At 41.4% G+C, this 27371-nt stretch overlaps 2 protein-coding genes across 6 annotated transcripts in view; one reads left to right on the top strand and one right to left on the bottom strand.

Annotated features, from left to right (window-relative positions):
- Window positions 1–81: 81 nt before the first annotated feature.
- Window positions 82–26710, bottom strand: otp (orthopedia homeobox). 4 transcript variants are annotated; one of them, XM_070209628.1, is made up of 8 exons: window positions 25896–26710; window positions 25413–25692; window positions 17398–17708; window positions 16597–16731; window positions 2844–3048; window positions 2623–2748; window positions 1814–1977; window positions 82–1757 (listed from the first exon to the last, which is right to left on the bottom strand). In XM_070209628.1, the coding sequence occupies exons 2-8, from the start codon at window positions 25441–25443 to the stop codon at window positions 1350–1352; spliced, it is 1380 nt and encodes a 459-aa protein (XP_070065729.1). In that variant the 5' UTR covers window positions 25444–25692; window positions 25896–26710; the 3' UTR covers window positions 82–1349. The 4 variants fall into 4 exon arrangements, with proteins under 4 accessions (XP_070065729.1, XP_070065727.1, XP_070065730.1 ...); XM_070209626.1 differs by having other exon boundaries at window positions 16597–16752; window positions 25896–26709; XM_070209629.1 differs by lacking the exon at window positions 2623–2748 and having other exon boundaries at window positions 16597–16752; window positions 25896–26706.
- The window catches only part of Rx (Retinal Homeobox), a 59644-nt gene continuing 44064 nt past the window's right edge, over window positions 11792–27371 (top strand). For both annotated transcript variants that reach the window (XM_070209621.1, XM_032435932.2), the window contains exon 1: window positions 11792–11930. The gene's annotated coding sequence lies outside the window, so the exon portion shown is untranslated. The remainder of the gene's footprint in view (window positions 11931–27371) is intronic.

Below are 27371 nucleotides of genomic sequence, written 5' to 3'. Positions count from 1 at the left end.
ATAACATTTACACTGAAATCAGTTTTTATTAATGCATAGTTTTTCAATTTACTGTTATTTAAATCACGTTCAATTCATATTTAATTTAGTTTACTATTTAATAATACGCATAATTACATACATATTCATTTTCGTGTTTTACATAATATATATATATATAGTTTTTATTCTTTTTTTTTTTTGGTTTTTTGTTTTTTTTTTTTGTAGTTTTTCATTTGCGTTTGCTGTTTAAATTTAGGCTTAAACATTAGAAGAGAGTCTATTACAAGTATATGCCATAATTGTGTTTAATGCGTGTATCTATATGTATGGACTCGGGTGTGTTTCGCGAGCATATTACGTATTCAAATTAATCCATTTGATGTCTCATCTAATTCATTAATTAATTGTGCATTTAAAACTGTACGGTTTGTGGCTGATACATTTAGCTATATGATTTGTTTATGTATTTCTTTCATAGTTTATTTCCATTTAAACAATATATGTTTGCATGTATGCATGCTTGCATGTGCGCATGTATGCATGTGTGCATGCATGCATGCATGTATGTATATAAGCAAGTACTCTATATGTAGGAGCGAGTATAGGCAAAAGAACTAAACAGAGAAGAGCTATACACAAAAACAACAACACTTAAGTTTACATCTACTAAGCTTACGTTTACATAATAACTAGATAAGATATATATATATATATATATATGTGTATATGTATAGTTGTGTATATATATCAAGATTTAAGCTGCTCGGAAGCATACCAAAAATTATTGTGAGCCTTAATGTTCTTCTATAGGCAACTCTGAGCGCTATGCAAAAATGTTTGTTTTATACAATTCTTTTTCTTCTTCTTATTTGTTTTTTCTTTTCCTTGACTTTTATCAATTCGTATACGTTGTGTGTGATTTTTTCTGCTTTATCTTCTGCTTGAATATTTATGTTATAATTGTTTACTAATTGCTAAAGAATTAATTCGTTGAGTTCGGGCAGAACTACTTTCTTTATGTTTTTGTTTTTTTTTTTTATGTTTTACGCGTAATTTTAATACATTTATGGGCTCGTATAGGGTTTTAGTTGCGCTAGTTAATGCCACAAAATTTAGCTCAAGTTCCGCTCTCGTATACTTGGTTTACATTCATTATAGTCTTTTTTTTTTGAGTTAAAAAAATATTTGTGTAAAAGAAGAAAAAAAACGAAGAAAAACTAATGTTAACTGATAAATTGTACAATATGTTAAAGTTAAAACTAAAACTTGTTGCTGCGCCCTGTGGCTGTCAAACTGTTTTAGAACTCGTGAGTGCCGCAATTGGAAAAACCGTAATCCGAAAAGCTTTCAAAGCTTTTCAACAAATTTCAGTAGACCGAATTGTGGTGCTCGTAATTGTTGTGTGCGGCGGCGGCATGATGCAAATAGGAAGGAATTGCTGTTGCGTTTAGTTCGGATGCTCGCCGCCGCAGCGCTGCAATGCTGTGTCCCCGCCAGACATCTTCGTCGGTGGCGCCATCTGGCGACTGCATGGCCTGGTGACAGTGCGGCAGCAAATTGCCGCTATCCTGTTGCTGCTGCTGTTGTTGTTGCTGTTGATGTTGTTGCTGCTGCTGTTGTTGTTGCTGCTGCTGCTGCTGCTGTTGCTGCTGCTGCTGTGTTGGTGTTGCTGACTGTTGCTGGTGCGTTAGGGTTTGTTGGTGAGCTTGTTGTTGCTGCTGGGGTTGGTGTGCTTGCTGTTGTTGCTGCTGCTGCTGCTGTTGTTGGTGGTGCGTCTGCAATAGCAGTGTTATGTTAACAGTTGGGTTTGTGTCTCGGCTGCAGCACTTACCATAGGCTCGCCATTGAGCTCGCTCTGTGTGGGCTGTGCGGAGAGCGGCGGCGGCGTCACCGATGAGCAGCTGTTCATGTTGGGCGGCGTGGTGGCGCTCGGGGAGCCGCCCGGTCCGCAGCTTACCCCCCCGCCTACACTGTGCTGATACATCATCGAGTCGCCTAGAGAGAGAGAGAACGATTAAACAAACGCAACTGCAGTTCAGAGTTTAAAAAAAAAAACCTTCCAAAAATAATAACGAAATAAAATAAAGTGTAACAATGAAAACTTTGAAAGAAGGAAAAATAAAAAAAAAATAAAAAACCTGTCTCCAAAATATCAATTAACACAACTATACGAAATCAAATAAAACTCAAAGTCGGAGACGGAGACGTGTCGCACAGAATGCCTTTGGGGCATTCCTGAAAATTAAACGACTGCCTGTTAATTGGGCGAGCAAATACACAAAAATCCGAAGCGAAATAGCCAGAGAGCTCTATAAATTATTCGTATGTTTCTGCTTTTATTTATGTGTGTTATTTTTCTTACTGCCTGCTACCGAAAAAAAGTGTTATGAGTTCAAAGAAATGAAAACGTTGTCGTGTTTCGGCAATTGTCAGCCGAACTGGATTGTATCGAGAGCTAAATAAATAAAGCAGCAATCGTTGCGGAGGGGGGTAAAATGAAATATATATATATACAAAAAAAAAAAAAATGTCAACGCAAATGGAAAGTTTTTTTTTCATGTGATTTTAATTAGGGGTAGTCTTGGGGTGGTGTGTTGTGGCTGTTGTGGTTGTTGTGGTTGTTGTGTGGGGCGCACCTACCCAAAGCATTCAGGCCATAGTGCTGATAGGTGCCGGCACCCAGGGCGGAGCCCATGTTAATGCCCGAATTGAGGCCGCTATTCAGCGTGGACGAAAGCGGCGAGGTTTGATTTAGCTGACCGAAGCCTGTTCAGGGGCCAGCCGCAAAGCGTAAAGATAGTTGTTGTTGGACAGGATATAGTTAGATGTTTCCTTTTTGGTTAGTTCATTTGTGCACTCACCTGCCGTCATGGGATTGACGCCCACGCTCCAGCGATCGCCGCCGAACATTCCTGTGCCGCAGAGTCCGTCGCCCATCGCAATGTTCGTGATGTTTGCCCCAAATGGGGGCAGGCCGTGCGAGGGCAGCAGGGCGCCCGGTGTGCGGAACACATTTGTGGTCTTCTTGCGCTTCTTCCACTTGGCGCGACGGTTCTGGAACCAGACCTGAAATGAAAAGCAGCACAGGTCTTTGAGTAATGTGTCGAATTTGTTGCGGGCAGAAAATGCTGAGGTCACAGTTTGAAAGCCACATAAAAAGTAATATTATATTTTACAGTTTTACAGTTTTAACAGTACCTTAAGTCACAGTTTGAAAGCCGCATACTAAGCAACACAGTTTGATGCGTTTCTAAACTACTTTTACAGCAGCTATTACTGATTTTGATTATGCCACAAGTGACTCTCAAACTGTACACCCAAGGCAGTTTTAAACTGTAAGTGGGAAAACTGTTTTGTTTTATTGAAACAGGGTCTCAGGGTCTGAGCATACCGGAAATATTGTAAGACTTGATTTGAAGCTTAGATTTTTAGTTCAAGTAGCTAATTATACAATTGGGGTATACATCCGATTTAGATGTGTTCTATATATGCCGAAGTGCATAAATAAAACTAAAGCGAATTTCTTATTTAATTTTTGGTTTAAATAAAGCGATTTTGCCTTGATTGCAGCTTAATTAAAGCTGATTCCAGTCAAAGCCTTAAGACCGTGGCCAAGTGGGCTCAATGTGTGTAAGCGTGTGTGTGTGTGTGCGTGCATGTGTGTGTGTGTGTGTGTGTACATGTGTTGTCTGCTTGTTAAGCGACTTCTCGTACATGGCCTTAATCGAGATCAATTACCGTCGTGACAGTCAAAACATGTCTCGGCGCACACACAAAGTTGCACACTCGCACACTCGCACACACACGCGCATAAATTCCATATGTAAATTCTTTATAGTCGCAGTCACAGACAAGGCAACAATTTGGCAGCAGCTGCCACAGCCCCAACGCATCTTTGGTCAGCCGCATTCGCTTTTGTCTTATCGGCAGGTATTGCCTTGGCCAAATGAGGGGCTAGGGATAGGGTTAGGGCTGAGGGCAGGTATAGGAGGCGGTCCGAGGCCCATGTCGGATGTGTGGGTTGTTTGAAATTGGCATTTCCATATATGCATAAGAACCAAGTGGCAGGACAAACAGGCTGCTGTGTAGACATGTTGAGGTTTTGACATTTACAAGCAGCACACACACATTCGCACACACGCGCACACGCACACACACAGCGGCAAATTACTTTACAAAAAGTGTTGCCTGCTTTTAGGGGACAGAAGCGACTGCAGCTTGTTTGATGTGCCGCAGCTTCAACCAAAGAGTTTCTCAGAAAATATACATCAAAAAACAAAAAAAGGAAGGAAAATCTAGCTAAATAAAGCTTTGCTGAGTGAATGACTTGTGACATGGAAACGATTTTTCCGCCGTGCATAACAAAGACAGCGACACAATCCGCTGGCGAATCCACATCACGCGGCGGGTTGACAACTTAACCGTGCGCCGGTTCGCCAGCATCGCCTCGACGTTGCCGTGTCGCGTATTTATAAACGCTGCCAGCCAGCCATCCGTGGCAATCTTGAGCTGTCACCGCGTCGCGCTGCCAGTCAGCGCCAGCGGCCACAACTAATGGCCAAGACGAGCGAAACAGACAACAACAAAAACAACATAAACAGCCAAAAGCCAAGTAGAGAAAAAAAAAACAACTATCACGGATAAGCCGAAGCCTAAATACCCTCGCAGACACGACATGTGGCTGATATGGGCTGTAGAAATGGCCAGATTAGCCAGATTTAGCGGGCTTATATTTTTATCGCGTAGAAGTAGAGCTGATATGGAATACCGATATTAGGTTTGTTTATATTTTATAATGTTTTCCGTTTTTTTGCTCAATTTAGTAAGGATATGGAAATAAAGGTTTTTTTTTTTGGATTTTATAAATGTATGCTTTTCTTCTTGTACATCTACTTGATATTCTACCCCTACATAGATTCAATTTTTGTATCCCTGCATAGACTCCATTTGCTATCCCTACAAAGATCTAGTTTCTCCGTCTGGTTCCTAAGTCAGCTAAATATCCTATTTATTCCAGCGTGATGCGAATTGGCGCACATATAAGAAACGTTTTGAAGCTTGTCAAGATATCTAGAAAAACGAAATAAACTCTTCATACAAAAACTAATGCTACAAAAGATATGAAGCATCATAAAGTTAAATGATATAATACTGGTACATATCAGGAACAGACTAAAGCTTATAAGTGCCCAGTTTTAGTCGGGATAACTTTAAATATAAAAGGAACACTAGTTTTTACGAGAAATTAACGATCGTAGCATCATTTCTATGACAGCTATATGCTATAGTGCTTTGATCCTGAATTCGTATGCAAAGAGAACGACAGACAGACACACAGTCAGACAGAGGGGCAGTTGGACAGACACGACTATATAGACAGGACTATTGCTGATCAGGAATATGGCTATATTTCTAACGGCAACAAGGACATTTTCAAGGCATGACACATGTCGTATACAATTTCGATGTGCCCGCGGGAAGAGCAGTAAAAATCAAAGCCGAGAAAAGGCAAAGAAAAATGGCAACTTTTGTGCAAAGTAACTTTGCTTGTAATGCTGATGGTCCCCAGCGTATTTGTCATATGTCGGCCAGCAAAGAGGCAGACACGAGAGAGGGGGATGGCGGGAGAGACAGAGAGAGAGAGAGAGAAAGAGAAAGAGAGAGAGAGGGGAACAATCAGCGACAGACAGCGACAACTATTGGACGACAGCAGCAGCAGCAGCAGCAGGATCGACAGCGTGCCACTAAGTATGCGCGCAATGTTGCACAAGGGACGCTAATGTGCCACACGGCGGGTGGAGGGTGCGGCAGCAGGGGGCGACTGCGACGTCGACTGCGACGGCAGCGACCTTGACTTGTTTATGCTTTTTACGTGTTTATGCGTCGCTCTATTCATTAACTTTTAATTTAATAATTTAAGACTACGTCTGACTGTCTGGCTCCCTCTCTCTCTCTCGCTCTCTCTCTCGCTCTCGCCTTCTCTCTTTGTTTACGACAATTAAATTTTGGCCGCTTCTTTTATTTTGCTTGCCACATTCGCATGTCTTTGGCGTTTGCCTTTTTATGTTTTGCTCGCTTTATTTATTTATCCAGCTGCTTCTTCTACCTCTCTATCTCCCTCTTCCTCTCTCTCTCGCTCTCTGTGTGGGCTTGCGTGTAAAAACCAAAAGTCATTGCCTAGCTGTAGGCGCTGTGCCCATTAAATTGGCATAACGTGCATGACGTGCACGGCACGCAAATAGGCGTTAAAATGTCGGTTAAACAAAACATTTATTTTTTATGCACACACATATACGTGTGTTTCTGTGTGTGTGTGTGTGTGGGGTGTGTGTGTCTGTGCGCCAGACACTGTGTGCATGTTGTTTTATTTTCTTTTTACCCAACCCTCCCTCTCTCTCTTTCTCGCTTCCCCTTATTGACGCTCCTTTAGCCGCGTTAAATTGTGTTTTGACGGTAATTTTTTAAGCTTCGCCCTTATGCATAAATTATCAGATGCGAGCGAGTGCCTGCAAGGGGCGGGCCATTTTTTTTTTGTGGCTTCCAATAAATAGAAGATTTGATTTATTGGATTATGAAATTGAGACAAAAAGAACGAGCTATAAAATAGCTAAATATAAAGACTATAAAATCTGATTTGTTCATAAATATTTAAAACATATAAAAAAAGAGGTTGAAGTGTGGGAAGATCAGTCGAGATTTCTATTCAGCTATAGGTTTTCGATATCGAAATAGATTCCTTATTTCAAGTCCATTTAAATTCAAAAGTTTTAGAGTCGAATTGCTATCGATAAGAAATGATAACTGATCGAAATCTATGTGGACTTTGTCTGAATCAAAAGCATCTAAATGAAAAACAACTGGAAATGTATTCAAATTTACTTTTCAAACCGAATCGAAATCTTAAACTTACGCACATTTTATATTTTATAGACAAAATGCGGGCCCAACTTTAAACGTATTGAAATACTCAAAAACACGATTTGCTCCATGAACATAATTTAAGTTTCTTTTTCTCCCGAAATTTCGTTCTGCAAATGTTGCATGCATTTGGAATTCCTGCACTTGCCACATGCAAATGCAATTTCAGGGCACAAAATACTTCAATTTGCCGCCAAAGAAAACCCACCCCGCTGCCGAATACCGGCCGGGTTGGTTTTTGCTCTTTCGGCAAATGGAGCAGAACGCAATCAGGGCTGAGGGCAAAAGCAAAAGCCGGTTTTCCAAAAATTTCAGCCATATGCTGCGAACAAAAGCATTTTCATGTTTGGACTTTTAATTTTCACTTGCGACTGACACCAACAAGCAGCAAAAAAAAAAAAAACAAAAAAAAAAGAAACACCACCAAAAGGTCAGACAGACAGACAAAAGGTGTGAGAACAACAACAATAATAAGAGAAGAAGAAACGAGCAGGCAGGCGGGCAGGCGGCAGGCGGCAGGAAACTGTTGCAAATAATAAATGAGTCAAGTTCATGAAAAAGCAATTTCTTGCGGCAGGCCACAAATATTAGCACCAGCAGCAGCAACCACAACAACAGGAGCAGGAGCGGAGCAGCACCCACAATATGCTCATCCGGCGCACCCAGAGCCCAGAGGCTCGACCAAAAAGGGGGTTGGTTGCAAGTCAGAAATTAAGTAGCTGCCAAATGACATGCAGCCGGTCGACGGTGAATGAGAAGGGGAGGGGGGGGTGAAGTTGGCTGTGAAACTGAGCCAAATGGGATAACAAGTGATTTGCTTTGATTTTATGACTGCGTGCAGCGGGTCGGCGGGTGCGCTCAGTTAAGGGGGCGGCTGGTGTCAAAGACCCAATGCTATTTTTATTATCAACGTGAACCTGTTAACTGCCTTTGTGTGTGTGTGTGTGTGCGAGAGTGTGTGCGATTGCCAGCCATTTATAATGGTCTGTCATATGGCAAATCTGTGAAATTTTCGACTAAGCCTTGTCGCTGTGTCGTCTCAGCAGCTCGTTATGCAACATTAATTGCACATTATGGCTAATAAACAGCTGTCACACTGCCTGCCTGGCACACTCAGGGTCAGCATTATAAGTACACTAGCCACAGTTTTGCTTTAGATGCAAATATATTTAATTCTGTATTGGCAATAGGCAGGAAAAAGTCATGTTCAAAATATCAAAAAATAGTAAAAAGTGAAAGTGAAAACACATTTTGTTTTTCTTTCAATTTGAAATGAAATTAAAAAAGCTCGTACATTGCAGTCAGATTTTATAATCAAATGTTATATATTTGCCTATATTGTACCCATTATTTTAGCCATGAGTGTATACAGTATATATCCAAAATAGAACTGCCATTAAAATTGCCCTCGAACCAGCTTCGTGCCTTAAGTTTTATTTCGTGAACTTGATTTAAGTTCAAGTTCTGGCTTGTTAATTATTTTTAAAATGTTAACGAAACAATTTAATTGAAAATTAACAAATGTCCGTTTTACTGAGTATGACTAGATAAGTGCAAGGGTAACTATTTTTCTGCTTTAAAGCTGAGCTTTCACATTTCAAGCCAAATCATATTTGAAGAAATATATGCCCTGTTCGGGTTTGTTTCGGTTAACTTGTGCCTTGATTGAAGTTCATAGTAAGAAAAGAAACTAGGACTCACATGTAATATAGTTAAACAGTCTGAGCACAAAGTTGCAGGGATCGAAATCGCGGCAAAAACTGCAGCGAATTGTCATAGTATTGGCATATTTGCATATGCCACAGACAAGCGACAGTAAGTGGCAAATTGCTGGGGCACAGCTGCAATATGTACATAGAAATGCACTTTGCCAGCCACTTGAAAAGTCAATTTCAGAAATATAAATCACAATTGTGAAGCAGAAAAAGCCAGCAAAATCGCGTTGCCAACTATCAAGCGGCAAAGAGTCGGAAAATTGCAATCAAAATTCGATTAGCTGCAAATGCAAATATTATTTATTAAGCCCGAAACGGCACAGTTGGCCAGCAAGAACAAACAGAACAAACACAGGCTTGACTCTGTGTATTAATAAACATTTGATTGGCAGGGAGAGAGGTAGAGGGAGAGCGAATGGTCTTCTGTGTAAGAGCGAGAGAGAGAGGCAGCGCGTGCAATAATATTTGGCTTGTTTTTATTGACAATTTTTGCTGGTTAAGCTTGCAGTTATGAGTATATGTTGCTGTTGCTGTTGCTGTTGCTGTTGTTATTGCTGCATAATCAAAAATCAATTGGCCAGGTTATTGCATTTTCTTTGAAGCGAGCTGGTGGCCTGGCAACCTGGCAGCCTGGCAAAATGAAATAACCACTTGAAAAGCATTCAACTCTCTCTCTCTCTCTCTTTCTCTCTCACTTCCTCTCGCTCTCTCTCGTTCTCTGCGAATTGGCATTATGATTGTCCTTTGAAGTCTTTTGGCTCTTGTCTTTGGCTACAATTTCGACTCGAACTCGACTGAAGCAGCTTTTTATTGTTATTGGCCAACTGGCTGATGGGCCGAACCGGGCCGAACGGGCCCTGGCTGTGCTCCTGAGTGGTTTATGGAAATCGCTTTTCGGCCAATATCTTTTCATTCGTGCGCATATAAAAACTGCGTATAAATTCATAAAGCGACCTCTTGTTGTTGTTGTTGTTGTGGAACACAAATGGAGTCGATTTATTTTATGTTATCCTTTAAATCCTGCTTTACGAGCGCGCCCAGCGACACTTGCTGCGACTTGCCCGCCCGAAAACTGCCCCACACTTTCCACACGCCCCACAATCCCCTCAGACCAACCGCCCACGCTTGGCTTTATCCAACCCGCCGCCGTTGTTCTGGCTGCTGTTACTATGCCCGTCTCACTCACACTCACACAGACGCCCACCCTAGGCCTGGGGAGTTGGCAACTGCCTGGGGCTGGGGCGGGTGGTCCGCTGCTGGGGGTTGCCAACTATTGGTCCAGCTGGGCTGCTGCTTAGGCTTAGACGTTGCGAATTTATGAAATAGTTAGCATTAGCGTCCATTGACTGGCATTAGAGCTGCATTACTTTTGGCGGACACTGTCTAGAGTTGTGCCGCAGGCTGGCTAGCGGCAACGGGAGCTGGAGGGGGGTGTTGGGGTCAGGCCAAAGTGCAGCTCAGAGCCCATTGCAGATTTTTGGCTACGCAATGCAACCCCCGAAAATGTTGCTGCACGTTTGGAGCATGCGCAGCTCGTGGCTAGCGAAATTTTCCGTTTTCCCAGCGAGTTTTTCTTTTCTTTTCTATTTATTTTTTTTTTTTTTTGTGTTGTTGATTTTTTTTCATTGGCAAAAAGGAAGCAAACCAAACGCTTTTTGTGCAAGTATCAAGAATGTGAACCTTTTCATTTATCAATGCCCCCCCTCCCTTTGGCTAGCCTCCCCAGTCGCTTATCCCCATGGACAGTGTGCCGGAGGAGCAAAAAGCCAACGTTGGACACTTTGGCACGCCATTTTCACACAAACATTTCAATGAAAAGTATCAACGAAATTGCTTTTGAAATTGCTTCATATGCCATAAACAGAATGCGTGCCAGATTTTCTTGATGCTCTTTATGTGCATTTTATGCGAACCGCCCCCAGGCGCTCTCTCTCTCTCTCTCTCTCTCACACACACAGACTCTCTCTCTCTGGCTTTCTCTGTCTATTTGTGCACCTCTCTCACTCCCTCTCTCTCTCCTGTGCACCAAGAGCTGGCTTTAAAGTTTTAGCAGCAACTAATTCAGCACAGGATACGCAGCTCCCGCTGCTCCTTGCAGCAGCTCCTGCTTCTAGTCGCCAGTCGCCAATCTCCAGTTTACTTTTTGCTATTGCATATTTTCGTTTTGGTATTTCAATTAAAGTTTAATTAAAACGCGATGCCATGGTTATCAGACGCGCTCCAAACTGAAGCTGAAGCTGTTCTCCTTTCGCCTCTGGCTTTCATCTATTTTTTTGGTCGCAAATGTGGCGCACTTTTCTAGTCAAATTCATTTATTGAGCACCTCATAAATCCCTCAGCCTGCCTCCCAAAACACCCTGCCCCATCAATCGGTCGCCCAGTGGGCCATTATTGAGGCGGCATTAAGAGGCTCAGCAAATAAATTAGTTGTCTCTGAACTCGAGGCCATAATTTATCACTGGCCGCTGTCTGGATTTGGATTTGGATTGGGCTGGCTTTGGGTCTCGATGCTTCTGGCTCTGCGGCCAATCGATGGAAGTTTGGCTCAAGTTTTTGTTAGGGCCCTGATTAAAGAGATGTGCCATGTGAAGATTTTTAAACTTAGACTGTTTTTACAGACGTTGAAAATGACTGAAGAGTTAATTGTTATACGTCTCAGGCAATTGGAGGCATTTCCAAACCTATCAAGTATATACAATCTCGGGCAGCATCAAGAGCCGAGTCGATGTAGTTATGTTTGTCTGTACTTCTGTCTGGAAGTGTCGACCTTGGCAACCAACAAATCACACGCAAATCGAGTTTATCAATTTTTGGTCGATATCTGCTCTCTTTTTCATAATATCGAAAAATATCGCTTTAGAGTCTTGGCTCGAGGTTTATATGAGCTAGATTCATCAAACTTGGAATATAGGTTCTCGAATATCATACATAGATTAAGAATATTTAAGATTTTGAATATCTCCCCACACTTCCATGGAAAAGTAATAATAACTCATTGCTTAAGGTTGAGAGCGTCTTCACAAAGTGAGGGTCTTTACGAGAAGAAATACATAAGGAAAAAGAAGAAGCTCGCGAATAGAGCATATAAACTTGATGTTCTCTACCTAAGCAAAAAGTCTTATATAAAGAAAAAGTTACTAACCTTCTCGTTTTATCCTAATTATTGCAGTTATGGATTGATAATTGATAACCAGGAACCCGAGTGAAGTGTCTCAGCAAAAAATTTACAACTCATCGGAAATATTCGTTTGTAATCCCCACGAATATTCGTTCAATAACCGAACCCTAACAAATTATCAACATGCCAAGTTGCAGGTGAGTAACTTTTTGTTAATATAAATGCAATTATATGAATATCGAATGCCTCATATCCTTTTACGAGTGCTAATTTCTTGATGATTCAGTTTGCAATGCAATTAGCGCAATAATTCGCTGTGTGAACTGAAATGTTGTGATTGGCTAAAAAAAACGACCTAAAGTCTTTTATTGCAAGAAAAAGACTTTCAAGACTTGGACAAAGTTCTTGATACTAATCAAGGATATATATATGAGATTGGGTATTTTCTGCTCTTAATTCTGAAACTTTAAAGGAACCATCTATTGAAAGGGTTTTCTGAGAGATATTCTTGGAAATAAAAAAATGGATTCATACAGAGCAACTGAGCATTAGACAAGACTCTCGCAAATTTCGAAGAACTGTTCAAAATGCAATCTCTTAAGTTGAGAATTTCCAGCAAGAGAAATGCTTTTCATTTCTCTGGCAACGAACGCTTCAAACTAAGCAAACACAAATTATGAATTTAAACAATTTTTAGTGGCTGATTAACTGGAAAACTTTGCCCAAGTTGTGCCACTCGACAAATCAGCTCGATGCCGAATGACTGTGTGCAAGTGCCTCATCCACTTGCCACTTGCCACTTGCCACTGTAACCATGCCGTGCTGCATGCTTCGTCTGCTTAGCTACATGCCTCGGACCTTCGTCCTGGACCCGCCCCCGCCGCTGCCCTTTGTAGTTGCCAGGCAAATTAATCATGTGAGAAATTCATTTGGTTCCCATCCTGTCTGTTCTGTGTGGCACGTGCTGCTGCTGGGCCACGTTGCAACAATTTAATAAACAAACCAATAAACGCAAAACATTCCAAGCACAATGCTTTGACAACGGCCACACTGTAAAATCATGATAAGTCAATTTGGTAGTGAACCCCGCCACCTTCTCCTCCCACTACAGCTCACGTGGCCTTGCCAGCTGCAGTCGTCCTGCGTGTGTGACAAGCATATTGCCTAGCCACGGGCGGTGCCTAAGACGCTTAACATTAATGCACCACGCAAATTGTTCATTTCTAGCTGTGAGCGGTGCGTAAAACACACACACAAATTAACAATTGCACCACCCGCTGGCTGACGACCTTACCCAACCCCACACTTCCACTTCCACTTCCACTATTTTTCCTCCTATCTCTATCGTATTATGCGATTACATTTGTTAATGCTCTGCACAGATTTGTGGGCCCTTTGAAACTGGGTAAATAAAGTAAATCGAGAATTAAATAAAATCTATTAAAATCGTTATCGAATTCTTGTTTCTAACCATATCTGTAGCCATGTCCGTGCGATCTCGGAAACTACTAAAGCTACGGACTCGAAATTTGTAATACAGCACGAGTCTATCAGTTACTTTCGCGATATCTTTCTCCACTGTCACGATATCGATAAATATCGATTTTGAGCCTTGCTTATTTAAGTATAACTCGAATATTAAAAGAGCTAGCTACAGCAAACTTGGTATAAAGTTTAGTATACACAGATTAACAATATTTCGCTTTTTGAATGCTTCTCTTCATTCGCCCCAAAAATGATTTCGAGCTCTGCGCTTTGGTGTATGCCACATTTTTTTTGTCATATTTATCCCCTCAAATTAAAGATCGGACTATGAACACCGATGTTATTCAACAACTTATCAGCCATAGTAAGGGCCTAAAGGAGAAGAGAAGATGGCGTCTAGAGTACTTCGTACTTGCTTTCTTAAGTTATTTATAGTTTATTAAATTATATTATATTCTATATAAATATATATAAGTATATATATGTATTTTCTGTTGGAGCCTGCATAATTAAGCAGCTCATATTTTGTATTCCATATCCTGTATTTGGCCACGTAGTTCAGCTACGTGAGCTCCATAACTTATGCAGCTAACAGACAGAGGCATACACACACGACTCACATGCACACACACACGCACAGACTTCTTAGCTTGACTTGATTTTCGTGTTAAGACGCAAACCTTTTTTTTTTGTGTTGTTTGGGGGCGCATTTAGGGGCTGACGGCTTGGGGCTGTCTTTATGCCGTCATTAGCTGCAAATCCTTGTAGATTGATTTAGGGCCAGACGTGTGTGTGCATATCAAATGGGCGTCAGTTTTTAGTGGACGTGGGCGTGGCGCGCAGCCTCTTACGTATTTCTCGAGTTTTCAAATAAAATGGTGCGTATAAATATGTAATATGTGTGTCAGCAGGCATTTGGCCAGCACACAGTGGGTCTGGCAGGCAAAACAGCATGCAAACTTAATTTATATGCTAATTTTATTAACAGTGGCAGTGGCAGAGGCAAAGGCAGCAGTGGCAGCGGCAGCAGTGGCTGTGGCAGCAACAATAAGTCCCTGCTAATCCAAAGGGCTGACATTCCATAAGCCGCAAAAGCCAACGACAACGAAAAATCAAACATTATAGCGTGTTAATAGCACAGCCAGCAGCAAACCCCACCCTCTCACACTCCCCCCGATCCAGCCGGCCGTCTCCCTCGAACTGGACCCGGATCGTTCCGTCAGCCGGATGAGCAGGATACATTAACAGCCAGACACTGATACGCAATTATTAAAACAATTTATCAAAGTAGCACATCCGTTAGGCTGGCGCGAAAAAAAAGGGAAGTCGGCCGTGGGCATGGCCAGGCAACTAATTGTTTAGCCAGCGGTACGAGTAGGAAAGATGGGTAGCGGGAAAGGGGGCCTGCCAAAGCACCCGTTGAATGGGCCGGCCAATAAGAAGCAAATGCTGGGCCAACTTTTGGCATTCATAGAAACCGCAAAACAATTCGCCAGATGCATAGTTTTGCACAGAGACACAGAGAAAGAGAGAGTGTGCTAGGGAGAGCGGGGAGGGGATAGCGGGAGTGGCACTGCAGGAAGCGGAAGCTTAAACACAAATTTAATGAAGCAGTAAATTCGATTGTCGCATAAACAAAACCCGCCCGCATGCAAAAGGACAAGGCGCACGCCACAGGCAGGCAGCGGCCAGGATAATGGCAGAGACAGCAACAACAACAACAATGGCTAGGGAGCTGCGCCAGCCGCAAAAGGATAATGCTCACTGTAGCTGTCTGTATATATATATATGCGTGTGTGTGTGAGTCAGTGTGTGTGTGTTTTGGCTTGGCTTGGCAAACTTTTTGTGCTGGCTGCGGCAGTCATAAGTCGCACAGAGAGAGCAGGACTAGCAGCAGCAGGAGCAGGGCCAGGGCAGGGCAGAGCGGGCGGAGGGGAGCCTCGTCTAAATGTGACTTTATGTGCTTTAATAAAGTATAATTTTTGGGCGCTTAAATGGCGCTGAGCGACCGCGAGTGCAGCCAAAATGCTCATAAAGTTTACGGAAATTGTGAATTAAAGCGCGCGCCAGCAAAAATTCACATTTGAAAAAAGCAAAAATAAACAATGAAAAAAGAGATAAAAGGAAAAGAATCAAGATGGAAACTGCGACAAGGGTCAGGTAGGGAAATATGTAGAATACTTCACATATAAGATCGATTTTCTAGTTAATGTGAGAAAACTAAGCTTCAATATTAAATATAATATTTATTATTTATCTAATATTATATTACTTTCATGACTTCGACTGGTGCCGCAGTTCGAGGCAGATGAAAATTTTTGCTGCTCGCTGTTTGTGCTTCAAAAGGTTTAATAACTTTGAATCCGTTTCGTATATTTACTTGCTAATTGTTTGCTAAATAAACAAAATAAATAGTTTATAATCTAATTAGGAATACTATATAAGTGTAGAATGTGTGCAAACTTTCAGAAATTGCGCTGGACACATATGAGAACGATATTTTAGGTGTGTCAATAAGAAGAAATAGAAATGATTGGAGTATAACTTTTGATATTGGCGCAAAAGTAAAACAGCTTTAAGTAAATAATAATATTAATCAGATAATTATAAAATACAAAATTTAGAGAGTTTTATAAAACAAAGCTGCTTAAACGGAGCAAGAGCTGCCTTATAGAGAGAATCCATACTTCCCTCAAAGATGCCCTGATCTGATCTGGGCAGAGAAACTCTCGACCTTATTCCTCAAGTAAAGGCTACACTTACAGATTGGGTATGAAATAAATTAAGTGAAAGTTATCCTTCTGCAAGTATGGAAAAGGCGCGTAAATCGCCAGAGGCAAAGATCTTTGTTCAAATTCATTAGAGTCTTCTTTGTATAAAAAGGGTTCAAATATTTGGTGGGTAACGTTTCGCGTTCGAATTCATTTCTTAATAAAATAGAACACAATTTAAGCATATGTTAAAGGAAAAGCTCTAAGCAGTGCTGTTAAAATAGTAACAGCTGTCAAGTATTTTTTTGTAAGTTCCCTTGTTATATTGAGGCAGCAAAGGAATACGGAGCTCGATCCTCCAGCTAATGTGTTTCAAAGATTTTGAAGCCAAAAGTCAGAGGCATTTAGCACAAAAGCCACTAAAACTCGACTTGGTTGAGTTCAAACCGCGACTGCATTTTGTTTGGTCGTTGCAAGCGGCTGCGGTTTTGCATTTGTCATGTTAAACTAAACGTTAAGTGTCAAACTGACAGTCGGGCAACTGTCAATTGAGCTAACCGAAAGTCAAATGCGAGACGCGGCGACCGCAACAAAGCCGCACAAAGTTTAGCGACAACATGAGTATAGAGTGTAGAGTATAGAGTGTGAAGGGAAGGGGCTGACTCACCTGGACACGTGACTCGGTGAGGCCAATGCGCATGGCAATCTCCTCGCGCATAAATATATCCGGATAGTGGGTCTTGGAGAAGCAGCGCTCCAGCTCGTTCAGCTGGGCGGGAGTGAAGCGTGTGCGGTGTCTTTTCTGCTTGTTTTTGTCCAGGTGCTGCAAGAAAGGAGAGCGCACAGAGAACGGGGGGAAACCCGGCTTGAGTGTGACAGCGTTGGCAGCGACTAATTTACAAATACAACAACAACGACAACAACAACAATTACATGAACATTAACAAGAAGAAGAACAAGAACAAGAGTAGCTAGCACTAAGTCTACAATTAAAGACAATAAACTAAACGTAGCAACTAAATTAGTTAATTTTTGCATTTCTTTTTTTTTTTTTTTTTTTGGTTTCTTTTGCTTTACATAAATTACATATGGAAATAAAATCACACTTACTTTTTTTTTTATTCATTGCAATTATTTTTATACACAATTCAACACACACAATTTACACATTCACATATTATATTTTATTTTGATATTTTTTTGATTTTTGGTTTTGCGTTTATTTTGTTTGGTTTTTGGCAAATCAGTTTTTGGTTCGAATTGGTTTTTTTTTTGTATTTATTTTTATATGCATAGCAGAGTTTTTTGAGGAAAAAAACATCGAAAAGAACATGGATTATTAAAAATTCAGCTTTTACTTGCTGCTAGAAGACTGCGAGAAGGAGAGAGAGAGAGAGAGGGAGAGACTCTATCTCTCTCTCTTTCGCGCTCTTGCTAGAGAGAGAAGTCTCTCACAGCGCATGCTCACCTGATCCTGTTGCTGCATGTTGTTGTTGTTGTTGCTGTTGTTGTTGCTATTGCTGTTGTTGTTGTTGTTGCTGTTGTTGTTGTTGCTGCCGTGACTGCTGGCACCATTCAGTGCATTGCCATTGTCGCACAGTCCCCCAGTCACATGCAGTCGGGCCACCCCGCCAATGCTCGCCGCACCACCGCCGCCGGGTCCAGCTCCACCTCCGCCAAGATCCGCAATGTTCGGAGCGACGGGCAACTGGCCAAAGCTATTGACGCCCGCGTGAAGTGCTGTAATTGCCGCCTTGGGTAGATCACAATCCTTGGGGCCTGTTTCGCCAACAGAGTGGGAGAGAGAGAGAGCGAGAGAGAGAGAGTAAGGTAGAGAGAAAGGGAAAGCTATAGATTAGTTGACTGGCAAATGTTTCAGGTTTTGTGTTGACTGAATATTGACTATTGATTTTAGTATAAATACAAATCTTAGGCTGAGCGGCTAGCGGGTTTTAGCACACTATAAATACGAAGATTTTGAAAAGAAATCTCTTTTACTAGCACAGCTAAAAAATTGAGTGTTTTATTGTTTTGCTTTGCTTTCGCTTCTAGTGTCACGATTACAATTTCCAACAGGTTTAAGATTGAAGATAAAAGGACGAACTTGTTAGCAAAGTCTTAAAATATGCTGACAAAGTCTGTCAAAGTCAAAGAAATTGTCTGTATTTATAGAATATAATTAATAGATTATATTTTTTAAATATTTATAGAACTGGGACTGTTATTTAGTTGTTTATTTATTTTTTATATCATATAATAAATTGACCAACTATTATTTGTTTAGAAATATAATAATTGGTCTTTTATTAAGTTTTAATTAAACACTCTAAGTATATATAAAAAATGCACATATTATTTGTTGTTAAGTATATATTATGTTATATATAATAAATTCTGGTTACTAATTAATATTTTATATATTAGAGAATGATAATTGAATATTTCGTGCATGTTTATGTAATCAATTTTTTAATTATTTATATATATTCGATTATTATTAGCTATTCAATTTTGTTATATCCATCTAATATTATATATTATATTTACGGATTGTAGAATAAAGTAGCCTTTTTTAGCTATTAATATTTTTATATAGTATGAAACAAAAACTTTTATTAGTTATTTCTTCATCTAATTGAATGTTTTTTATGTTATATTTTTTTCAAATACGAATTTCACTAAGAAATGTCCGTGTGAGTACTTCTTTATATATTTAAATAATTTCATAAGTTCTTTTTATTCATCACAATATTTTATTCATATATTATTATTCGATATTTATTTATTTATTCATTTCGTTTTTGAATTGTTTTAAATCTAAACAATTTTAGATTTTGTTAAGTTTTACAACTAACTGAAAATCCTTTACTTTAAGCAGAAAACACTTTTTTGTTTTATATTTAAAATTAAATATATAATTTAATTGAAATGCTGGTTAAGCCATTGATAAACTGCGCGCGTGTGTGTGTGTGTGTGTGTGCGTGCTGTAGTAAGTGTCTACACTAATTAAATGTAAATGAAATGTGACCACAAGAGGTGCACTCACAATTGACACCCACTGTAGGCAGGCTGTAAAAGTTTGCTGAAAAGCCGTCGGAATTTTTGTTGATTTATGTGAAATCTATACGCAGCGCCTAACTGTAGCCTGTGATTAATTAAAAATTGACACTAAATATGCTTTTTTTTATTTTGAATTTAATTTTTTTTTTTGAGTTTTTTTTTTTTTGTTGAAACGTTGCCGCGCTTTGCCGTCGCGAGTTTCGACTTGTTGTATGTATTGCTCGGAGCGAACTGCGGCGATCGGATAAATTGAATTTTTCAACAACCTGTCATTCAAAAGATGCCAAAAACAGTAACAAACGGCGAAGAGTCGGCAACAGCAGTAGCCCGACTGAGGTGCGATGCGGAGAGACAGATACAGATACAGATACAGATACACAGCTGCAGATACATAGCTGCAGATACATGTGTGAGCTGTGAGCGTAACCCCTTTTATTTCAGTTTTACCTTTAGCTCACTTGACTACGTAACGCTGTTTTTTTTTTCGGCCTGCCCAACAACAACAACACAGTAGTTGGAAATATCACGAAAGAAACAAAAAATAAAACACGAATCATAGGCAAATACAAATAGAGCCAAGTGGGGTGGATATATAGAGGCAGAGTCGACGAGTCGACGAGTCGGAGACCTCAACTTCAACGTGTACCGTCTGGAATTTTTAACATCTATGTGCGAGGCGCTGCCTGTGAGAGATGTGTGAGAGACGGCAGCAACAACAGCTCAACTCTTTTGCCATTGATTCTGTGTGTGTGTGTATGCGTTCGAGTGTGTGTGTGAGTGTATCTTTTGATATTTCAACTCTGCTACAAGTCAAACATTTACTCATCGCCAGTTGATGCGAACTCTCGTCTCCATACATAACCTTTTGGGCACGACTAGTTCGTGATGTTGTCATGATTTTCATATAATTATGCGTATGCCTCAAAGCAAAGAGTATTCACCATAGAGTGAAGGTGTGGGCGTAGGCAAAAGTGTGCAATTTCCGTTGAAAGCGAAACCTTCCCAAATGCAAATGCCATAGTCCATATTATATGCCAGGCCAAGCCAGGCTAAGGTAGACCTAGCTAGGGTAGGGTATGGAAGGGTATTCCAATTGCTTTCAATTAGCCGACTTTGATGTTGGCTGTGAGCGAGCGCAGCATCAATGATTTTTATTGTTTTCCAAATGGACTTGTTAAAATTTCGGCATCTTCACAAAGGCGCAACAACACAGCGCTGCGACCCGACGCTGCAGCAGCAGCAGCAGCAACAGGTGCCAGGCGGGGCACAGCAAAGCGGACAATCTGAACGAAAGCTGGAAGCTGCTCTGCACTGCTGGAAGCCTAGCAGCTCATAAAAGTCCAACGAGTGCAGCGCCACATAAATTAACAAGTGCTCTAATCGGAGCAGCTACGACTGGCGGCTACCTTGTAAACATGTTTGCCAAAATATGACACCCCAATACGCTCGAAGAAAAACATAATTTTCACTCAATTCTGAATGTTATGACACTTTCAGTGCTTGAAGAGGCCCATCAAGTCAAGCACTCATAAAGAGATATATGCCACCTTTTGAGGTTAGCGGCAATTTATTCTGATATAATTTAATACTCTTCTGTTGAATAGCTTTTCGTATTTTAAAAATGCTTAAATAAACGTCGGTATTTATCGATTTCGGGTCGAAAAGGCGTGTACTTGTAAACCATATTTGAGGGACGAATGTTGCTAAGCTTCCAAAAACTAAGATATTGTGGATCTGTGTAAGTAAGATAGTTGGCATTCATACATTTCAGAAACACAGGCAGGAAACAAGTCTTGATATGTCATAGATGACAGAGAGACTTGGCTTAATATTGATGGTCATAGATTTTTTCAAAACTGGGTGGATTCTCGAAAAAAAAAATCTCTAGAACTATTAAGCAAGCGACAGACTTAATATCAATATTTATTGCTTCTTAGAAAACTAGATAAAAACTTGAATCTTTCATAGTCTACGAATTGGTTTAGATCTCCTTGTAGTCGTAACCTAAAGTAAATACTTATCGATTTTGGGAAAACTCAGGAAATTCTCAATACATTGTCAAAGGTAAAATTGTAAAAGGCTTAGCTACAAATCGATATATTTTGGTATTGGTAAAAACAGAGCGAATTATCCGATTCAATTAAAGAGATGGACATGAGCTCGTCTTGATCAGGTATATATATGCTTATTTCGCAGCTGTTTCTTTCTGTCTTTTTCCCTGCATATGCACAGCTGCTATATGGCTTTATTTTTACAGGGTACAAAAAGCAGGAAAGTCTTTTGGTGCTTGCTGCTGTTTTAGTTTTTGTAGCCTGGCCTGTGATAGCCATAGACTAAAACACCAACATTCCCCTATTCTCCAGTGATTGTTGTTGTTGTTCTTGTTGTTTTTGTTGTTGTGCAGTCGCTTTTAAAGCGTTGCCAGCAAAGTGCTAATTTTAACACATACACCCAGCGCGGCTACTGTTCATTAGCGATTTTTGACGCGCTCGATGTTCACGACAGCGCTTACATGACGCAGAGACACACACATACAGATACACACACACACACACACACACACACACACACTCGCATGCTGTCCCATCAACTTGCAACATTGACGTTTGTCAAATATTGAAGAAAGGAAAAAAAACACGCCCGAAGCACAGCTTGAAAGCTGCTTCCGTGCCAGTTGCTTGTTGACTATTTGCAGCATTTACAGTTAAAAGCAGTTGGTCAACTGCCAACTGCAACTGTAACAGGGCCAACACGCATTGGCATCAGCATCAACAAACTTTCGAGCTTTATGGCCAACTGATGGCTGCTCCAGTGTCGTGATTGGTAAATTTAAGGCGCGGTGTTAGGTGCGATATCTGCAGCTCCCATAGTCAAACAGTTTACGCTCGAACGGAGCAGCAGCCCAGCCCGGAGCTCAGCTTGGAGCTCGACTCGGAGCTCAGCTCGCAGCTCGTTGCCAGGGCCGTTGCTCCAAGAAGTGCGACTTTTAGCATTCAGGTGTGCTGCTTCCTTCAGCTATTCGACTTGCTCCGAGCGTGGCCGTAGAGAGCTGGCTGTGCTTGGGCTCTGGCCAAATAGCGCCACTTCTTGAAATCGCGCGCTTTGGTCTAGCTTTAATTTCATCCAGCGCTTTTACAGTTGTGGCACATAAATACGAAAAACAAAGCCGAGTACTGGCTGCAACTGCAACTGCAATCGAACTGCAACTGTAAATCTGTGTGAGCTCCAGACACTTGCTGGCCAAATGTTTGCATTTGCGAGTCGAAACAAATATTTTTCAGCTAGTAGCACTCGAGCTAAGAGCTGAACGAAAGAAAGCACAGTAATGCGAATGTACTACTACGAAGTGAACAGAATGTGAAACTAGATTCCTTTGAGAATTATAGGGAATTGAGGTACAAACAGGTTGTCTGATACATCAAGTTCTATCTATCATGTCCCGAGTCTAAAGCTATAACCACTCCAGAATTATAAGCAACAAAAGGCAACAATACACAAACTATTCAATTAAACAAGGTTTACATAGAAATGAACAACTAACTATGAATACCTTACAAAAATGCAATTGGGACGCGAACCTCAGTATTCTTTGATGTACAATTTTTAATCACATTTAGTTACTTTCTTTATAATAAAAGTATGTGACAGTGCTGTGACACTCACATAACTTAAAAAGCAATTATAACAACGATAATTCAGCTGTGGGTTTGAACTGCGACTTTCCTTTGGACACGGTAATCAAAACAAGCACAATCCATCTAGGAGCTCCCAATCCGGCCTTCACTTTCGCTTACTTTACTTTATTTTATTATATAAATTAAAATTCCTTTCTTAAATGGCACTCATTGCTTGGCCCTTGGGCAAAGTAATCATAGCAAGCATAATGCCAGCTGGGCACCCACCAGACTTTTATGGCAGATATATCCGGCAGGACAGCTACTGTTTCAGGTCTTTATGCTCTAACTACCTGCTGTATCTCTGGCCATAATGATGACTAATTGGACATGGAATCAATCATAGATGTCTCTAATTTGGAATGGCAACGTTGTGACATTAGTTGAATGCTGTATAATGCCCGCAGCTACAATAAACATGGCGGCGCCCAACTGATTACAAGCAGAGCGTACACATAACTATGTGGACGTATGTGTGTGTGTGTGTGTGTTGTACAACTGACAACGGGCGGCCATTTTGCTTGGTGGAGTTGCACGAAAACCGCACAAAGCGATTAATTAATTAAAATTGGCAAACATGAATTTATCGCGCAAGCAATTTGCACAATTTGCGCAAAATCAGTTTGGCGGCGGCTGCAGCTGCAGCTGCAAATATCTGCCGCAAAATATATGGCCGACAAGGACTAGCTGCTGCTGCTGCAGTTGCAGTTGCAGTTGCAATCGTCAGTTGCATGCACTGCACGCATAATTATTGAAATTTGGAAATTGTGCGGTCAGGCCTATGGATTGGTGCGCTGTACGTGAAAACCGCAGCAACAGTTGCTGCAGCCGCAACAGCCGCAAAACATTTCGATGCAAATGTTGCCCCAAGGCGGCCATTGGGCGCCAGGGGAGTGGGGAGTGTGGACCGTGGAGCGGGGGGCTGGCGCTCAGCACATATTTCACTGGCGCTGGCGGCCGCAAAAATGCCAACGCACAGGGCCAAAGCGTGCTCTTGGCTGGCAGGCAAATTACAAATGCAATCGTGAAATTAATTTAATTAATCCGGGCACGAAAAATGCCGAGTCGAGTCACAGTCACAAATGTTTGTTTGCCACTCCAAATGCCCCCAGCCCACCCCTGCACCCTCCGCCCCTTTTTCCGGCACTAAGTCCAACGATTTAAGTTTTTCGCGCCACACAACATTTGCAAATGTTGAATGGGCATTAGAGAGACAGCGAGAGAAAGAGAGAGAGAGAACAGCACGAAGCTGCCCGCAAAACGCGTTTCTTTTGCATGCAAATTGCGCTTAATTGGGCGCCCCCTCAACACCGCGCGCCCCTCCTGACTTGCCTTGCTCGGGCCTACGCAGCGTATACGTAATATGCAAATGTTGCCGTCTGTTGCTTCGCATAGTTCCGTTTGTTTTTTGTTCTGTTTGTTGCGGCGAGGCTTATGAAATTTATTAGGAGGGCATGCTGCAGCAGCAGGATTTGGCTTGTTTGTGCAGAAAGGATTTTTCGGCGTGTTTGCCTGCATGACAACTTATTGAAATTTATAGTTTTGTTTAAGCCTTAAAAGAGAAGCGAATGCGTTTTAAATGCAATCATTTTTTTTTTGGTTTTTATCAAGCATAGAGTAGAATTGCGTTTGCCAAGTTTCCAAACATTCCAAAAATTCTTTCATATATATTTGGCACACTCTTAAAACTTTAAATTTTGAATGAAATATTGTTATTATTATTTGATTACTTTTTTTATATCAACAAATTCAACTCACAACACTAGCTTTGCATGTGTTGTTAATAATATTCTGGCCACACTTTCATTTAGAGACAATATTTGGATGTAAATAAAAATATTTTTACCATATTTCTTTTATGGCCAAAGGGCAATGGCACAAAATTGCGCATACGCCGCGTATGCCCAGCGGCTTGGCCATTGGCAGTTGGCAATTGGCTGCGCGGCAAAGGGGCAATAAATTAATAAAAGTAATTAATTACTGGCTGCAGCTACAGTGCGGGCAAAATATTCAATAAAAGCGCGCACATAACTCATTCGAGTGCGAATCGCAGCTGCAGTTGCAGCTGCCGTTGCAGTTGCTGCAAAGTTGCTGCAGTTGCCTGGCTAGGCTATAAATTTGATTGCCGAAATTGAAAGTGCTTGAAAAATGATCAACAATGTGGTTAAAAAATATGGTATATATATATATTTATGAGTGCACAATATAAACTGATAATTATGTGCGTGAACCGGAGCCAAATGCAAATGTAATTTACAATTTGCGGCATATTTAAAAGAGCAATTATGCCAATTAACACACACACACACAGATACAGACATTTACACCCACAGCAGCAAGAAGAAGAACGGAAAAAAATGCGAGCTAGTTAAATACAACTTAATTATTGCTAAATGCACGCGACACGGGGCGCCAGCTGTTTAGACGCCTCAATTATAGGCCATTTAGCGGCATCGATGGCTCAGCTTCCAACTCGGAAGTAACTACACACACACACACACACACACACACACACACACACACATAAATACATCATATATGAGGCGACCCGTTGCCAGCGAGCGTATGCTCAAGAAATTAGTTTAATTATGGCCATCGGCCAGGCGGACAGATTAATGCACATATTATTATATATTAGCGCAATTCACTGCGCGATCTTAATTACAATATTATACGCTACACACCTCTCCACCCCCCCCCCCCCCCCTGCCAGCACTCCCCCACTCGTTTTACAAACTACTTGACTTACCCAGCACATTGGCCCCAAGATTGTTCAGCATGCTTGCCGAGAAGTTGCGTATCGATAGAGTCGACAGCTTGTCGCCTTTGCTGTCTGTGTTTGGGCTCGCCAGCCAAAATTAATATTAACGTAGTTATCTTAATTAGAATTTCAATTTAATTGAATTGCCGTTTGTGCAGACCCGCCAGGAATCTGCTCGTATACTCCTCTTATCACAGTATATGTATGTTAATTGTTGTGCACCAAATTACATTTCAATCATGATGTTGTCTCTCATTTTGTGCAGGCTCTGTAAAGGGAGGAAGAGCACAAATATGCGCATATGTAGATTATATCTTGAAGAGTTGAACATATTTAGTAGAACTTTTGCTAATGCATAATCCTACTTTTGACTTGATTTACCTATCAAAGTCTTGTCTCGAGCTTCTCTTCAAACAAATATACAAATCCTGTTAGCTGCTCAACTTTCAGCTTCATTTTCATTCGACTCACCTTGCGAGCCCTTTTCTTTTCCTTAGAACCCGTCGTGTGTTGCACAGAGAGTTAACCGCCGGGGTCAGAGTTCGCAATGGGCCAGGGGCAAAGGGCAAGACGCTCAAATTGCCATAGTAAAATTAATTAAATGGCTTGACCATAAAAAAGCCAAAGAAATTAAATCGAAGTCACTTGGCCGGAAGTTGAAAAGTTTTCTTGCCGCTTACGAGACACGCACATGCACATTAACACTTACACGCACACATACACGTACGCGTCGCAGGTGAGCAGCACGCAGTGTAACGGAAGTTGTATCGTTTATTGATGAAATGTTTGACCAACTGACAGCTGGACACTGTGTCCGGCCCGGTCCGACAGACAGACAGACAGAGACCGCAATTTGCTAGACTGCGGTCTGTTGTTGTTGTTCTTGTCGTTCTTGTTGTTGTTGCTGTTGTTGTTGTTGTTTATGCGAACTTAATTGATTTTTAGCAGCTGCATTTTATGTTTAAGCATTTAGTATTTAGTATTTGGTATTTGGTGTAGCGTTTACCAACACTCAATTGAAGCACACACTTTTTGGCACTTTGTTGCGATTTCACTTGCGATTCGGTCTGAATATTTCATTGAGCCTAACAACAGTCAAATTAGTTTGGCCTGCGGGAGCACTTGGCCATGCATGTGTGTGTTGGTGTGTAGTTGTGTGTGTGTGTGTGTGTTTGTTGGCTATTTCCGGCTTTTGATTTTAGCGACGGCTCGTCTAGCAAAAATATTGCTGTGCAGCAGCGTAGCGGAACGAAACGAAGCGCGTAACGTTTGCCCAGCGACTCGCTCGCATTTGAGACAAATGCGAAAAAATCAAAACGAATTGACTCGATGATGATAACGTTAACGTTAACGTGACGCTGCGCAGTTGCTGCGACGACGGCGACGACAATGATTTCAATCGCCACACCACCCACCCCCTAGCTGCTGGCTTGCCAAACACAATCGACAGGCGAAAAGCGGGTAAGGCGCGCGTTATCTGCTTTGCTATCTGCCAACTGCTTAGCTTTCGCATTGATTTGCACAGTGTGCGCATTTACGCAACTGAGACGACGATAGTGTGCAGCTGCCATCTTAGCGCTGGCAGCGTGCGCCTCAGCTAGTTGTTTCGCTCTGATTGCCGCGCAGCGCAGCTGTGAGCGAGACAACAGGCGTGCGGCTGTGCGTTATGCAGGCGACGCCCACAAAAACGTAACCGTTGTGTGAGGGGCGGCTACCAATTGGGGGGCGAAACGTTGTATTTGTTGTTGTTGCTTATAAAGTCGATAAATGGCGATTGTAATTGGCGCCTTATGCCTGGCGCCTATCGATATGCGATATGAAAAGACAAAGAAATCGGCGCAGCTATCCAACCGCTGTGTACTCCACCCTCCCCGGACAAGTACGCATTCGGTCGCACTGGCAACCGCGCACAGTTATTGCCAAAAGTCAACTTCGGGGGCGGCAACT

The sequence above is a fragment of the Drosophila virilis genome, chromosome 5 (assembly GCF_030788295.1).
Source record: "Drosophila virilis strain 15010-1051.87 chromosome 5, Dvir_AGI_RSII-ME, whole genome shotgun sequence".
Classification (NCBI taxonomy): domain Eukaryota; kingdom Metazoa; phylum Arthropoda; class Insecta; order Diptera; family Drosophilidae; genus Drosophila; species Drosophila virilis.
This window is presented reverse-complemented; position numbering and strand designations above follow the sequence as displayed.

Coding starts and splice junctions, on each gene's coding strand:
- otp (XM_070209626.1), bottom strand. CDS start 25,443: ATGCTGAACAATCTTGGGGCCAATGTGCTGG. Junction 17,709..25,412: donor TCTTGGGGCCAATGTGCTGG/GTAAGTCAAGTA, acceptor TTGGCGAAACAG/GCCCCAAGGATTGTGATCTA. Junction 1,978..2,622: donor CTATGGCCTGAATGCTTTGG/GTAGGTGCGCCC, acceptor CTCTCTCTCTAG/GCGACTCGATGATGTATCAG.